The 14,660-nt window shown below is 41.1% G+C and overlaps 1 protein-coding gene across 1 annotated transcript in view; it reads left to right on the top strand.

Moving 5' to 3' along the window:
- The window catches only part of htr7c (5-hydroxytryptamine (serotonin) receptor 7c), a 62,384-nt gene extending 48,621 nt beyond the window's left edge, over positions 1-13,763 (top strand). Inside the window, exon 2 of the mRNA XM_056263931.1 lies at positions 11,207-13,763. Within this exon, the coding sequence (XP_056119906.1) occupies positions 11,207-11,948 (742 nt within the window). The 3' untranslated portion in view covers positions 11,949-13,763. The remainder of the gene's footprint in view (positions 1-11,206) is intronic.
- The last annotated feature ends 897 nt before the right edge of the window (positions 13,764-14,660 follow it).

Here is a 14,660-nt window from a genome sequence, read left to right as displayed (position 1 = left end):
GAAGACCCTTCGGGCGGCCAGGGCGGTGAAGACCCCTCGGGCGGCCAGGGCGGTGAAGACCCCTCGGGCGGCCAGGGCGGTGAAGACCCCTCGGGCGGCCAGGGCGGTGAAGACCCCTCGGGCGGCCAGGGCGGTGAAGACCCTTCGGGCGGCCAGGGCGGTGAAGACCCTTCGGGCGGCCAGGGCGGTGAAGACCCTTCGGGCGGCCAGGGCGGTGAAGACCCTTCGGGCGGCCAGGGCGGTGAGGACCCCTCGGGCGGCCAGGGCGGAGACGGCCCATCGGGCGGCCAGGGCGGTGAAGACCCCTCGAGCGGCCAGGGCGGTGGAACAGGAGCAACCACCGGCTCAGGAACTGCAGCAGGCACCGGCTCGGGAACCGCAGCAGGCACCGGCTCGGGAACCGCAGCAGGCACCGGCTCGGGAACTGCAGCAGGCACCGGCTCGGGAACTGCAGCAGGCACCGGCTCGGGAACTGCAGCAGGCACCGGCTCGGGAGCAGCAGCAGGCACCGGCTCGGGAGCAGCAGCAGGCACCGGCTCGGGAGCAGCAGCAGGCACCGGCTCGGGAGCAGCAGCAGGCACCGGCTCGGGAGCAGCAGCAGGCACCGGCTCGGGAGCAGCAGCAGGCACCGGCTCGGGAACAGACACCGGCTCGGGAACAGACACTAGAACAAAAACAGTCACAAAGACAGACACAAACACAGACACAAAAACTGGGTCAGGCTCAGGAACAGGCACTGGCTCTGCCTCCGGCTCTGGAACGAGCACCGGCTCCGCCTCCGGCTCCGCCTCCGGCTCAGGAACGGGCACTGACTGTTCCACTGGCTCAGCCTCCGGCTCGGAAACGGGCACTGGCTCTGCCTCCGGGTCAGAACCCGCAGACACTGGCTCTGCCTCCGGCTCAGGAACAGCAGTGACTGGCATATCCAATATCCGAGCCAGACGCTCCAGGTAGTCCCAGTTCAGGAAGGCAGAGGAAACAGGGACAGTCTCTCGCTGGGCAGACGGGACGGGGACAGTCTCTCGCTGGGCAGACGGGACGTGAACAGTCTCTCGCTGGGCAGACGGGACGGGAACAGTCACTCGCTGGGCAGACGGGACGTGAGCAGTCTCTTGCTGGGCAGACGAGATGTGAACAACCTCTGACTGGGCAGACGTGACGTGAACAATTTCTGACTGGGCAGACGGAATGTGAACAGTCTCTGGCTGGGCAGCCGGAAGTCTCCTCCTCCTCCGTCCTTTCTGACGGATGTGTGCCGACTCTGCACTGGACGAAACCATAGACGAAGTCCCAGCGCTCGATGAGACCCGTGGTGAGGCTTCAGCTGTCCTGATCTCCTCGTGCCTTTGTGCACATCTAGAAAAGTATTCTAGTAAAGAGATTCCATTCTCTCTCTCTGCAGGAGAAAGTTCGCTACGTGGAATCCACATAGTGACTGGGGACGAGATCTTACAAAAATAATAAAAAAATGAAAATTACCGCTGGATTTAAGGGATGACGGATTCGTTCTGTCACGGAACACACACAGGAGGCTGAAAATCCAAGTGCAGTAATTTTAATTTAAAGGGCAATCCAAACTCATAGTCATCCAGGCAGGGGTCAGTAATCCAAACAATCCAAACACAAGCACAAGCACAAGCACAAGCACAAGCACAAGCACCAAACCAGCAACACGAAAGCAGACCAGGAAGTGGTGTGACATTATACAACGAATCCGTACACATACAAACACAGACAGGGCATATATACACAGATCTAACAAGACTAACAATGAACAGCTGGGAACAATGATGATGGGGAACAGCTGAGTGCAATGAACTGATGAGTGACAGTGACAGACAGAATGCTGGGAAATGAAGTCAATAGTGAAGGACACCGTGATAACGAGGACCTCTAGTGACAAACAAGGGAACACAACCAGACACTGTGACACAGAAAGCACAAAGCCTTTGTTTAAAGTGAATTTCGTTTTGTATTAATTGTATCTTAATTTTAATTAATGTTTCATCAACCAATTGCCTGGATTTAATAAATAAGAAGTAAATATAGCAGACAATAATCACGACACGGATGCGCCGGCGCATGAACTGGAGCTCGTCTCATAAATGAACCGAAACTCAGCATAGCCTATAGGTATAAGGTAGCTATATAGTATAAAAATAGATATATAGAAAGCTTTTAAACAGAACAATTCAAAATGAAAGAAAACAGACTGCTCTCTGCTTATGTAATGTGTATGAAATGTGTATTTCTCTCTGGTGGGTTCGCAAAGATCACAGTCAGCATCGTCAACTTCATCTTTGCAGCCGACACACACAAAAACACTTGTTTATTAATAAACAATTAAAATGTCTCCTTGCTATATTTGACATATTTATAATCATTACTTTTGGCGGTTCTTTGTGACAGCTTTTAGGTGCTTTATTGGCAGCGGCTGCGCCACCCTTACATGTTACATGAACATGTCACACCGCGTCACCACACCCCCAAAAGAATCGAGGTTTGTATCGAATTGTGCGTCAAAAATCGTGATATGAACCGAATCGTGGGTTTGGTGTATCGTTACACAGCCCTATCAAATATAGTAACGCATTTTTTGGCGGTAATGGCGTTATTAAGATGGGATTAGTAATCAATTAGATCACTGCAAGTGACTGAAAATTGAGCAGACATTATGCGCTGAATTAGAGACAGTAAAGGTGAGTGGGTTCAATATCATTGGTCTTAAAAAGTGGGTGGGTCTTGTCCCACCCATATACAACGGTTCGGACGCCCATAAAATGCAATGTTGACGGGCATTATTTGAAAATGACATCCCATGATGCAATGCAAAGGCCTAACAGTTGATTATTAACTGGGGTGATATTAAATCATGAATATCAAAACTGACATGTCGAGACAAAATCTCGACTCGGACTTGCTTCCTCAAAGACTCGGTCTTGACTCGGACTCGACTGTATTTGAAAACTAACGGACTCGGTCTCGACTCGGACTAGGCCCTTCAAAGACCCGGTCTTGACTCGGACTCGGCATAGGCGGTCTCGTCCCCATCACTAGTTAAAAGCGTCCGTAGGTCTTTTTTTAGGAAAATCTATTACATTATTCTGATTTCCTGCATACAAAAACGTGAAACAAGAAACTAATTCTAAGAGAAATTATCTTAGAATTGTATGTATTATTATCTTAAAACTTCCTCTAAGAAAAACAAAATACTCAAGGACGACGGTGAATAACAGGATCAATAAGAATGAAGTATTTCATATAGCTGTGTAATAAATTAAAATATTCCATCACTGGAAGTGATAATATTGATTTAGAAACCGCTCAAATGGATTCAGTGAGTTAATTCAGTGAAGGATTCGTCCAATTGATTCAAGTGCTCTGTCAGCTCGTTAGCCTTTTTGAATGATTCATTAAAAGGACTGAATCAAAAGAGTAATTTATTAATTAATCAGACTACATTAACTACACTAAAATACTTAATTTATTTTCACTTAGATTTACTAAAAAGAACTGGTTCATTCATAGGGGTTCTTTTTAGTGAATAAAAAACATATAGCACAAATAAAAATAACCAGCTCATAAAAGTAAAGGACTTTTATGTCCTTTACTTAAAATATGACTTCTTTTACCGTGAGGATGTCGATTCAGCAGTGGTGGTTTAGATTCAGAAAAGCGGTGCAGGAAACACTGGAGAAAAACATCAATCTTGGTATTTTTAAGTCAGCATGAAATGGAAGTTGTGATAGTTTTTTCTTCCCTATTGTGGCGTTTATTCGTGTGAAATGGCTTCTCGAACAAGAAAAAATGTAGGCTGGACTAGATTTTTTACATCATGAATTGATTGGATCGTTGTGGTTTGCTATTGCTGTGATGTCATGCGAGTGACTGTCACAGAATCAGCCACACCCTCCGCACCAGATTCATACTCATGATCACCATCACCTGATTACTGATCCGCATCACCTGCACTCAATCATCACAGTCACCATATAAGCCTGCACACCCCGGTTCACACTATCTGGGGTGTGTTTCCCAAAAGCATCGTTAGCCAACTATGGTCACATCTTCTGTCGTTATCAGCATAGGTCAACGAGTCTGTTTCCCGAAACCATAGTTTCAACGAACATTCGCAAACAGCCTCGCAAAGTCATGTGGTTTGAACCTGTGGTTAGAAGCATAGTTTCTTGTTTGCTTAAAGGAACAGTCCGACTTTTTGGGACTTTAGCCTATTCACCTTATCCCCCAGGTTTAGATAAGTCCATACATACCTTTTTTCATCTCCGTGCGTGCTATAAGTCTGTTTGACGCACCCACCGCTAGCCTAGCTTAGCACAAAGACTGGATGTAAATGGTTGCAGCTAGCATACTAATCCAAATAAGTGACAAAATAACGCAAACATTTTCCTATTTACATGTTGTTATTTGTATAGTCACAGAGTGTACAAAAAACAAAGTCACATGAGACACAGACATATTTTAACCGTATAAATACTGGGAACTATATTCTCAGAAGGCGAAGCACTGCTACTTGGGCGGAGTGATAACCACAGCACCTGAGACGCGCTCTCTGCTCCTCACCACGGCGTGTCTCAGGTGCTGCGGTTATCACTCCACCCAAGTAGCAGTGCTTCGCCTTCTGAGATTAGTATGCTAGCTGCAACCATTTACATACAGTCTACATTGTGACGGTGGGTGCGTCAAACAGACTTATAGCACGCACGGAGATGAAAAAGGTATGTATGGACTTATCTAACTCTGGGGGAAAAGGTGAATAGGCTAAAGTCCCAAAAAGTCGGAGTGTTCCTTTAACATGTGGACTCAATAAATTCTTATCTTGAGCCAATTAAGCACGCTAACATTCAGTACAATCTATATCTTTTATTTAGAATACATACAAATGTCATTTACATTTTAGTATGTCAAGAGATTTAAAGGGGTCATGACATATTTTTTTTGTTGTTGTTGTTTTATTATGTTCCCTTAGGTGCAATTAGTATTACTATAGTTTTTTGAACAATTTTCTAAAAAAAATATAGTGATTTATGACCTTTTCCCACCCTGTTTCTCATCCTCTGATTCAAACAGTCTGTTTTGGGGGTGTTTCCCCTTTAAGAGTTCAGTGTTAACGCCCACTGTTATGATTGGCTAACGTCAGTTCTTATGCATAAATTATTAACGCGCCCTAGTCAGAACATGTGCGGATTCTGTGTAATTTTTTACAATAGTAGCGGGTGCTGCCGATTGCTGTGTGCGAGGCCAGGGTGTACCACGGACAAAATGCATGCACAGGCCATATTTGAAGATGCATCTTTTAAAGGTGTTGAAGTAAAAGGCTGTGAAGTAGTCCATGGTATGGCGACATCGACAATTGAAAGATTTAATGACGTACTGCTCTGTTTGTGTTTCTATAAAGTTAGTTTTATTCTTTCAATTGTAATTGCAGTACTACAAAAATATGGACTGTAAATACTTAATTTTTTTGGCAATAAAGCTTTTAAGAGTCTTATGAATAGAATTATGATGACAAGTTATGATTATATTAATAATACCTTTGCTAAGGTTTGAAATGGTTTGAAACGACAGCTGTGAGCTGAGTGGGTCGGTCAGTTTGACAGCCTACATCTTTTAATACAGGGCCTGAACATGACGGACAATATGCAAGTAAACTGAGTAAAAACACTGCGATTATTCACACTTACAGTTTGCAGCATCGTTGTTGGGCCCAGAATAGTCAGCACGGCCTGATCTTTAAGAAAAAGTTTTCTGGCAAAGCCAGCATCATACTGTGATTTGTTCTCAAAACAGTCATCCTTGAAATGCAGAGAATTAAACGCTTAAATTAACACTGTCGTGACTGGGACGTCCGCAAATAATAAAATGCATAAATTTTTCCCTGACGTCTGGATCTTTCGGCAGCGTATTCAAACATGTTGTTTGTCCACAGCAGGAACAGCACATCTGCGTGGCATCGCAATCTTCTTGTAAACAGACCCACTCGCTGCACGTCGACTGAACACCTGTGCGCGTGACAACGATGCGATGATGCGAAATGAGGCGTAGTTGTCTTGCGCTGGAGGCGGTCATATGCAAACGACTGGTACATCACTTCGTACCGTGACGTCACTTCATACCGTGCATGAATAACGAGCTGTATTTAGAGCTTGATTAAATGAATTGTTCGTTTATAATGGGGAGGACGTCTTAACTTGCAGGAAGTTTTAATGGTACAAAGACCTCTTATATACCAAAAGACCAAGGCAAATTTGGTTTCTCATGTCATGACCCCTTTAAAGCGTCGTTTTTGAAGAGTGCGCAGGTGCGTACGTGCTCTAGTATGTAAGAACGAACCTATGATTGAATCTGGAAATAAAGCAAAATCACTGAGAAAAAATGAGAAATAGTCTGCATGTGTCCGTAATTTATCGCAAAACATCTAGCATTAATTCGATCTCAAACAGTTTCATTAAAAGTAGTTATTACTCCACCACGTGCGTGACATCATTAATCAACGTGGTTGAACTACCAATTTGCCACAATACGGTTTTGGGAAAAAGTCGTGACTAGCTAGTTGATTTCTTCAATGAGGCATCGTATGGTAGTAAAGCAGCGAGTTATGTCATTGTACGGGAAACGCACACCTGGTCTTGTTGTTCATTCCTGAACACTTAACTGAACTACCTACCTGCTGATTCCACAGGTGGAATCCTCTCTCGAACTGCCCAACCCCATCAGTCTGCTTCTGTCCTCTGTGATCATCCGTCTGCCAACCATCCAGTCCTCCAGTCACTTCCCTGATACCTGAAACCGATAAAAACTGTTATTCATACCTGGTCTTATACTAACAGTAGAGAGCCACTCTAAACTCACCGGCTTTGTGAGTTCAGTAAGACCCCAGCAAGAGTGGAAACTGCACAGAGATTAAATTTAGATCTCTATGGAAAGCACGTTCTTGCATAAGTGTCTCCTGGGGGCAGGGGTCATGGCAATGAGAATCCTTCATCAAACCTTCAAGGGCTGTAATCTTATGCTCTTTAAATGCGATTTAGCCACAACAGACGCAATGGCACCATCAAGGTCAATTTCCTCAGCAGCAGAAGTGGCAATAATATTATTATTATTTTTTTTGTTCATGCATTTTTCTCAAATTCTGCGCTTCAGCGCAATTCAACTTGAGTGGGTGCTGATTGGTTCAGACAAGAACTGCTCAGACAAATGCAATTTGCACCACCATGCTCTCGTCTCGCTGTAGTATGCCCCTGATGTGAACTTTTGTTTTTTAGAATACTGAATGTCTCACTTCACTCTCATTCGCCTCTTAATCATCTTGTAAAGTACCACACATTGAGCAGAATTCTGGGAACCGAGATTGAGGCGAGTAAATACATCTGCAGTACACAATGATTTTGGTAAAGAAGTTACACTTGTAATTTATATACTTTACTTTCTTCTATTTAATTTTAAAGGTATAGTTCACCCAAACATGAAAGTTGTCATTTGCTCAACCTCATGTTGTTCCAAACCTGCATGATTTTCCTTCTTCTGTGAAACACAAAAGGAGATGTTGAAAATGAATAATAACTCATGCACTTTATTCCAAGTCTTGTGCAGTCATATGAAATTTAAGTTGTTAGTCACTGAAAATCTTTCCATCTGATTGTCAAATCTCATCAGATCGTATGATCTGAATATGCACATATTCAAATTTGGTGCATCACAATCACTGGCAAAACACAGATGAATCAATTTAATTTGCCATTATTGATGTCAAATCTGGTGTGTCATCTGGATGAGGCATATTGAATATACATGCCAACGTGAATGAGATTTAAGAGCTGTGAAGGAAAAGCTTAACGTTGAGAAGAATTGGAATATAGCTCATAAGAATGGACTATGATTTTATCCGATTTTGGCTAAACATCTTTTTGAGTTTCATGGAAAAAATGTATTATAGATTTGGAACGATATGAGTGTGAGTAAATGATGGCACTTTAACTTGCCAAAGTTATATGCAGAAATCACACTCCAGATTTAAGTTGGCATGAAAATTTGATGTTGCGATAATCTTTTCTTCCCTATTCTGACCAAGTGTGCCACACGAATCCTGAAAAGTGAAGGCAAAGTATTTAGATCGCTCTCCCCTGGTGGGTGGCTGCAGTAGAGGTCTTATAGGTCTGCAAGCCAAACAAAAAAATTCCAATTACATTAAAAAATGTTTTTCCAGAGATGGTTCCTGTCATTTTAGCTAGTTCTCATCACGTAGACATATGTTAAAGTGTTTGTTTTCCCAGTAAGTTTGGTTTTAGTTAGTTATTTGATGCTATAAAAGGGGGTGTCATTATTGTTAGCTGTGCTTGCAATTGAGTGTGCAGGAGCTTAATGTATTTAATAGTGATAAATGAGCATTATTGAAGACACCTGATGATAACAAGCAGAATCCCTGAAGAAAAGAGAAACACAAGAACTACAACTGACTTCCAGCCACAGCTTTTGATGAAATCAACTGAAGATAAGACATTAGCCTGTGATTTCACAGACAAGGTTTAAGCCTAGTCCTAGACTAAAATGCATATCTGAGATGTTTTAACTGAAAGCAACTTGCACTGACATATCTTAAATATCTTAGTGTCATTGTTTTGTCTCAAGATGCACACCAGTAATGTTTTTACTAAGGCACATTTATAAAACCCACTTAAATGTCCAAATTGAACTAAAGCTCAATCATGGCTTAGTCTAAGCCCTGTCTGTGAAACCAGGCCTAGATCTCTCAAGATCTCCGCAGAAGATTAATTAATAACTCCAAATACAGCATTACCAGCTTCACTTATTACTAACCAGTTAAGAATTATTGAGATGTTGATATTTTATTAAAAATAATAGTTTGGTTTGAAGTCACCATTATGATGATCAGCGTGTGCTTTAGTTGGGCTCTTGCATTGCATTCTGGGAGCCACCATAGTATAAAACTTATGGATCACAGCATGCATTGCGGCATGAAGCATGTCACCATTGTTGAGATTCAGATGCTGGTTCTTGATGTCTGTGTCCAAATGAAGCAGCATTTTTTTTAACGGTTTAAACTGTTTTTAATACTCTTCAGATTACCACAACACTATGCTACTATCATCAATGAGGTTATATTCATAAAACGTCAACTTCAAAATCAGAGATTTGACTCTGAATAAGATCAGTGAATGAGACTATTACATGATGACTACATCTTAATCATCAATAAGTAGCCAACACCGTCTTATTACATTTTCTCTGGCTGTGCTTGCCATAACAAACACAGTTAGAGCAACCAGAGAAAAACTTTCATTAAAGAATCAAGAGTGAAAATGCCCAAATCGAACACTGATCACCATAATGGTGACTTTACATCAACCTATTATTTAAAATAAAACATCAACATCTAAACCTCTATTAATTCTCAACAATTCTTAACTCTTTAGTAATAAGTGAAGCTGGTAATGGTGTTTTGGAGTTGTTTAATCCTCTGCAGAGATCTTGAGATATGGAAGCTTTAGCGTTAAGTTCTGCCAGGAAGACTCAATTGCTACGTCACTTATTATCTTCTCATCTATCCAATCGTGTCTAATACTTGCGGTATAAAAGACCAGTGCTTACACATGTTTGAGATGCTGACGCTTTCATTCACCTCCATCCTCCCCACCACCACCAAGATGGTTCCTTCACCTCCATCCTCTCCACCACCACCAGGATGGTCCCTTTCCCTCCATCCTCCCCACCACCACCAGGATGGTCCCTTCCTATACCTCACAGGGGGTTGGCTGCGCCCCTGCCTTCGTCTTCAGGCAGGAAATGCAGAGTCCGGACCCTTGGATTGCGAGCTATGGACGGGGCCTACGCCAAATAACTTTTTTGCTTGCTGGGCTATCAATAAATGTATTTATTGTTACAGTATTTATTCTCCCGAGTCTTTCTGGTAGAAATGTCTTCCTTTATCTTGAGTGGATTTCATCTAAGGCTTTGGCTGAAGTCAGTTATTCTTGTGTTTCTCTTTCCTTCAGTGATTCTGCTTGTTATCATTAGGTTTAATAATGAGCTTGATTGAGCTTCAATAATACTCAATCATCACTCAATTAATCACATAATTATCCAATTAACTCTAACACTGCTTCAGGGTTACTCTTAACTCTCTGCTGGTGGTTACCATATAAACACCAAACGGTGTTAATTTAATAGGTTAGTTCACCCAAAAATTGTAATTATACCATAATTGACTCACCCTCAAGCCACCCTAAGTGTATGACTTTCTTCTTTCAGCCAAACACAATTGTTATAGTAAATATTATATATTATATTATAAAGTTAAAAAATATCCTGGCCCTTCCTAGCTTTATTATGGAAGTGAATAGTAACTGAGATTTTGAAGCCCAAAAAAAGCAGATCCATCCATCATAAAAGTAATCCATACGGCTCCAGTGTGTCAATATAGGCTTTCTGAAGCAAAGCGATGCGTTTTTGTAAGAAAAATATCCATAATTATAACTTTACAAACTGTAATCACTAGCTTTCGGATTATGGCGTCGAGTCTCCTCCGACATTTCTCTTTAAAAATTCTTGTTTTAGACTTCTAATTCGTGACCGGTGTTTTGTTTTGCTCTTTCCTCTGTGCTTCCGCGTTTGTCAATACGTCATGCGTCTGTTTATGAAAGCCAGTGATTCTAGTTTATGAAGTTATAAATATGGATATTTTTCTTACAAAGACGAATTGCTTTGCTTCAGAAGGCCTGGATATTGGATACTGACTTCATTTTCTATAGTGGAAGGAAGCACGAATTAGACAGTTTCTTTTTACAGTCTGTGATTGTGACATATATCCTAGTGAAATGGCTTCTCCTACAAGAAAAAAAAAAGTTGGGTGGGACTTAATTTTGTCAATAGGGAATTGATTGGATCATTGGATGGTTGTGGTTTGCTATTGCTGTGATCTCATGTGAGTGACAGGTTGTCCCGCCTTCGCGCCAGTAAACACGCCATCATAGAATAGATGTCGCTGCAAGAGTTATTTTGTTATTTTGATTAGATTACGAGGGCACATGAATTTTGAAAAAAATATGTGCATAGATAAATCATGTATAATAAATACTGCCATATTATATAAAAAAAACAAGAATTGTCAATTTTGAATTCATGGTGACAATCTCATCATAGTGTCTTATATCTGTTTGTTTGATTGCAGGTATCTTGGAATTACTCGCCCTTTGACCTACCCTGCTCGTCAAAATGGCCAATTGATGGCGAAGATGATTTTTGGTGTGTGGCTTGTGTCTGCCTCCATCACACTGCCGCCATTTTGCGGCTGGGCGAAGAACGTTAACACGGCTGGCGTTTGTCTTATCAGCCAGGACTTCGGCTACACCATCTACTCCACCGCCGTAGCCTTCTACATCCCCATGATCGTCATGCTCTTCATGTACTACAAGATCTTCAAGGCTGCCAGAAAAAGCGGCGCCAAACATCGTTTTACTGACTTCCCCCGTCGGGAACGCCTGGAGACCGTTGCCAGCGAAGCCCTGAGGATGCATGGCCTAAAACCTCAACACACACCTGGCGAGGAGTGTGCTGCTCTTTCTCGTTTTCTCAGCCGTGAACGACAGAATATCTCAATTTTTAAGCGAGAGCAAAAGGCAGCTACGACATTGGGCGTGATAGTTGGAGTTTTTGGAATTTGTTGGCTGCCGTTTTTTATTCTATCTACAGCAAGACCCTTTATATGTGGGGTCAAGTGTAGTTGCATCCCAATATGGCTGGAGAGGACGCTGCTATGGTTTGGATATGCCAATTCACTAATGAACCCCTTCATTTACGCTTTCTTTAACCGGGACCTGCGCTCCACTTACAGGGATTTGCTCCGTTGCAGGTACCGGAACATAAACCGGCGACTGTCAGCTGTAGGTGTGCATGAGGCACTGCGGGTTTAAGGTATAGTGATAAAGGATGTAGTCTGGCCCAATTTTGGTTTTCACAAAGCCGAACAATGTGCATTGCTACATCCACTTATTGGTTTTTATAGATAAAGTGTGAACAATAAACAGAATCACAGACTCATATTTCTTCAGAACACTCATATTTCTGTACCATTAAGGTATAGTTTTGGTCAGTAGTTGTTTTTTCCCCCTATTTTTTCCCCCATGAGACAACAAGGTATACCATATTAGGCCTGATTTCACTGAGGATTAGACTTACTAAAATACTTCTTCAGACAAAACAGGCCACAGAACTGAGAAAATATGCATAAAAAAGACTTTGATTTTGTTGAATTCATTAAATAATATCAATCATTCAAACCTATATAAATATGTTTATATTTTATTTTATATAGGCCTACCCATTATTCAGTTTTTCTTCAATTCTATTTATATATGCTACTGTTTAAATGTTAACGATCAGTACAATTTTTTAAGAAATACTTTTATTCAGCAAGAGATAATGTAATTATACTTTAAATAAAATTGTTCCTTTGTATAAAGAACAATGGCTATTGGCTATTTTCAGAACAAATTAAAATATGATTCATGGTTTGGCTTCAACTCTCAAGAATCAGGGAGAAAGAAACAGATGTTCATCTGGAAATTTAGATTGAATTCAGGTAAATTGGCACACTTTAAATGATAAAAGTCGGCCAAAATTACCTGCAATTTGCACAGCTTGCATACAATAGTGATATCCTAAAATTATAGCAACACTACGTTTGCTATTTCTGTCTATAAATTCACAGCAATCAGCTATTTTTTTTTTGCTGTCATAAAGCAACTGGCTGTGATTATAGGGATGCTCCTGGCCGTTATCTTCTCAAAGCTGTTCATTTTCTCATCACAATGGATTCCACAATGTGACACAAAAGTGTAGCCTAAATCTTCTCACTTAATTCCTTAGTTTGTATTTAGCCAGTCATTGGTTAAAGCTGCTGGTTCATTTATCTGCATTAAGCTGTGATTATATTGATTTCCCTCCACATGTGAGTGTTCTGAAGAAGTATGCGGCCACTTTAAAGCAGATGTTCTGTACATATCAGGCGACCGAGTCTCCAGAGGAGGAAAAATAAGGGCTTGTGGGCAGTTGTCACTATGAGGCTTGACTGATATTGGAAATCCATCAGAATGTGTGTGTGCGAGAGCGTGAATCCCTGCCTAGAAACAACAAGAGACAGGACACTCACCTTGCTTTTCCGATGATTCAGTCCATCTATTTTAAGAACTTTAAGAACATGGAATAGCCGGCTGTCTTTGATGGAACATCTGACTCAGTGAGCCTTTGTGAATATGCTGTGATCTGGCATTGTCCATTTTCTACCCATTTTTTGACCTGATGTGGCAATTGGAAAAGACTTTCAATGCCTTTAAGTGTCTCCTCAACCATGAATGATGAAACTTGTGGTAGGCAAAATTTACTGAGGACTGAATTCCTGTTAAATCTCAAGTCTTAATTACTCTTAACAGATACATTATTGACTGAAGAACTTGATGTGGTTGTTTACACACGGAGATCTAGAGGTGAAATGTTTTTGATGTACAGTTGTATATGTGTGTTGCCAAATCTTTGTGAGAAGCTTACAAAGTGTTTCTTGTCACAGATTTGAACCCTGCACCAGAAACATTGAAATTGCCTGTGCATTTTTGTGTATTACCTTTTCCGAACAAGGACAACACTAAGTGTTTTGCCTAGATCGTTGATGTAAAACAAAGTAATGAGGAAAATGAAGAAAGTTAAAGAAATGAAATAAATTAAAAGGAAAATAAACCAAGGTACTCTATTGACAGTTTTGACTTCTTTAGAGTATTTCTAAAAGGAATTTCTCATTCTGATCATCAATCTGTCTTTGCTTCATTCCACAGAATTAACTTACTGTATGTGGGTTGCACATGATTTCTTGCAATGATTTGTGGAAATTACAAAAATGGCTGGGCATCTAAGAACCTTTGTAAACATTAATTTGCATTTGTCCATGTTTGCCTGAAACCGAAGGCTGCCAGTTACTGATGCAATTTTAAAATATAATATAAATTGATTATATATCGGAAAACCCTTTAAGGGTACTTTCACACTTTTGATGCGGACCCAAATTTGTTTGACTTCAGAGTTCGGTTTGTTTGGTTGGATTGGAAAATGCAAAAACTAACAATTGGCTTTCCTTTTAGTTCATTAGTTGGAATTTGAACTGAATTGGCCAAAACACACAGGAAGTTAAATGGCAAGAAGTGTTGAAATTCAATGAATTGCATTCCAGGAAATGAGGTGTTGTTCAGTCACACATAGGCTACTACAGAATAATGCTAATTTCTAATAGCTTCATGTTTGTGAATTACTTTCAGAAAGCAGGGCCCATTTGGTGTATCTCTTGCTAAACATTCATTGCAGACAGACTCGAGTGCCGTTTTGGTGATAAATCTAAAGAGACAAAAACTGGCATCTTCATCTTCTGAGTTGTTACAGTGGCTACTAGTTCTCGCTAGTTCTCCATGTACACTCTCAAAAATAAAAGTTCCAAAATGGGGTTTTGGCAGTGATGCCATAGCATAGAAGCACCAGTTTTGGTTTCCCAAAGAACCTGTGAACAATCCTTAAAATAACCTTTTTTTTTCTTAGTGTAAAGAACATTTTACACTAACATTTTCATTATTTTTATTCAGAGT

This window comes from Rhinichthys klamathensis, unplaced genomic scaffold (assembly GCF_029890125.1).
Source record: "Rhinichthys klamathensis goyatoka isolate OS25496 unplaced genomic scaffold, OSU_Roscu_1.1 h1tg000210l_1, whole genome shotgun sequence".
Taxonomy (NCBI): Eukaryota; Metazoa; Chordata; class Actinopteri; order Cypriniformes; family Leuciscidae; genus Rhinichthys; species Rhinichthys klamathensis.
Note: the sequence above shows the minus strand (reverse complement) of the source record. Positions and strands in the feature narration are given on the sequence as shown.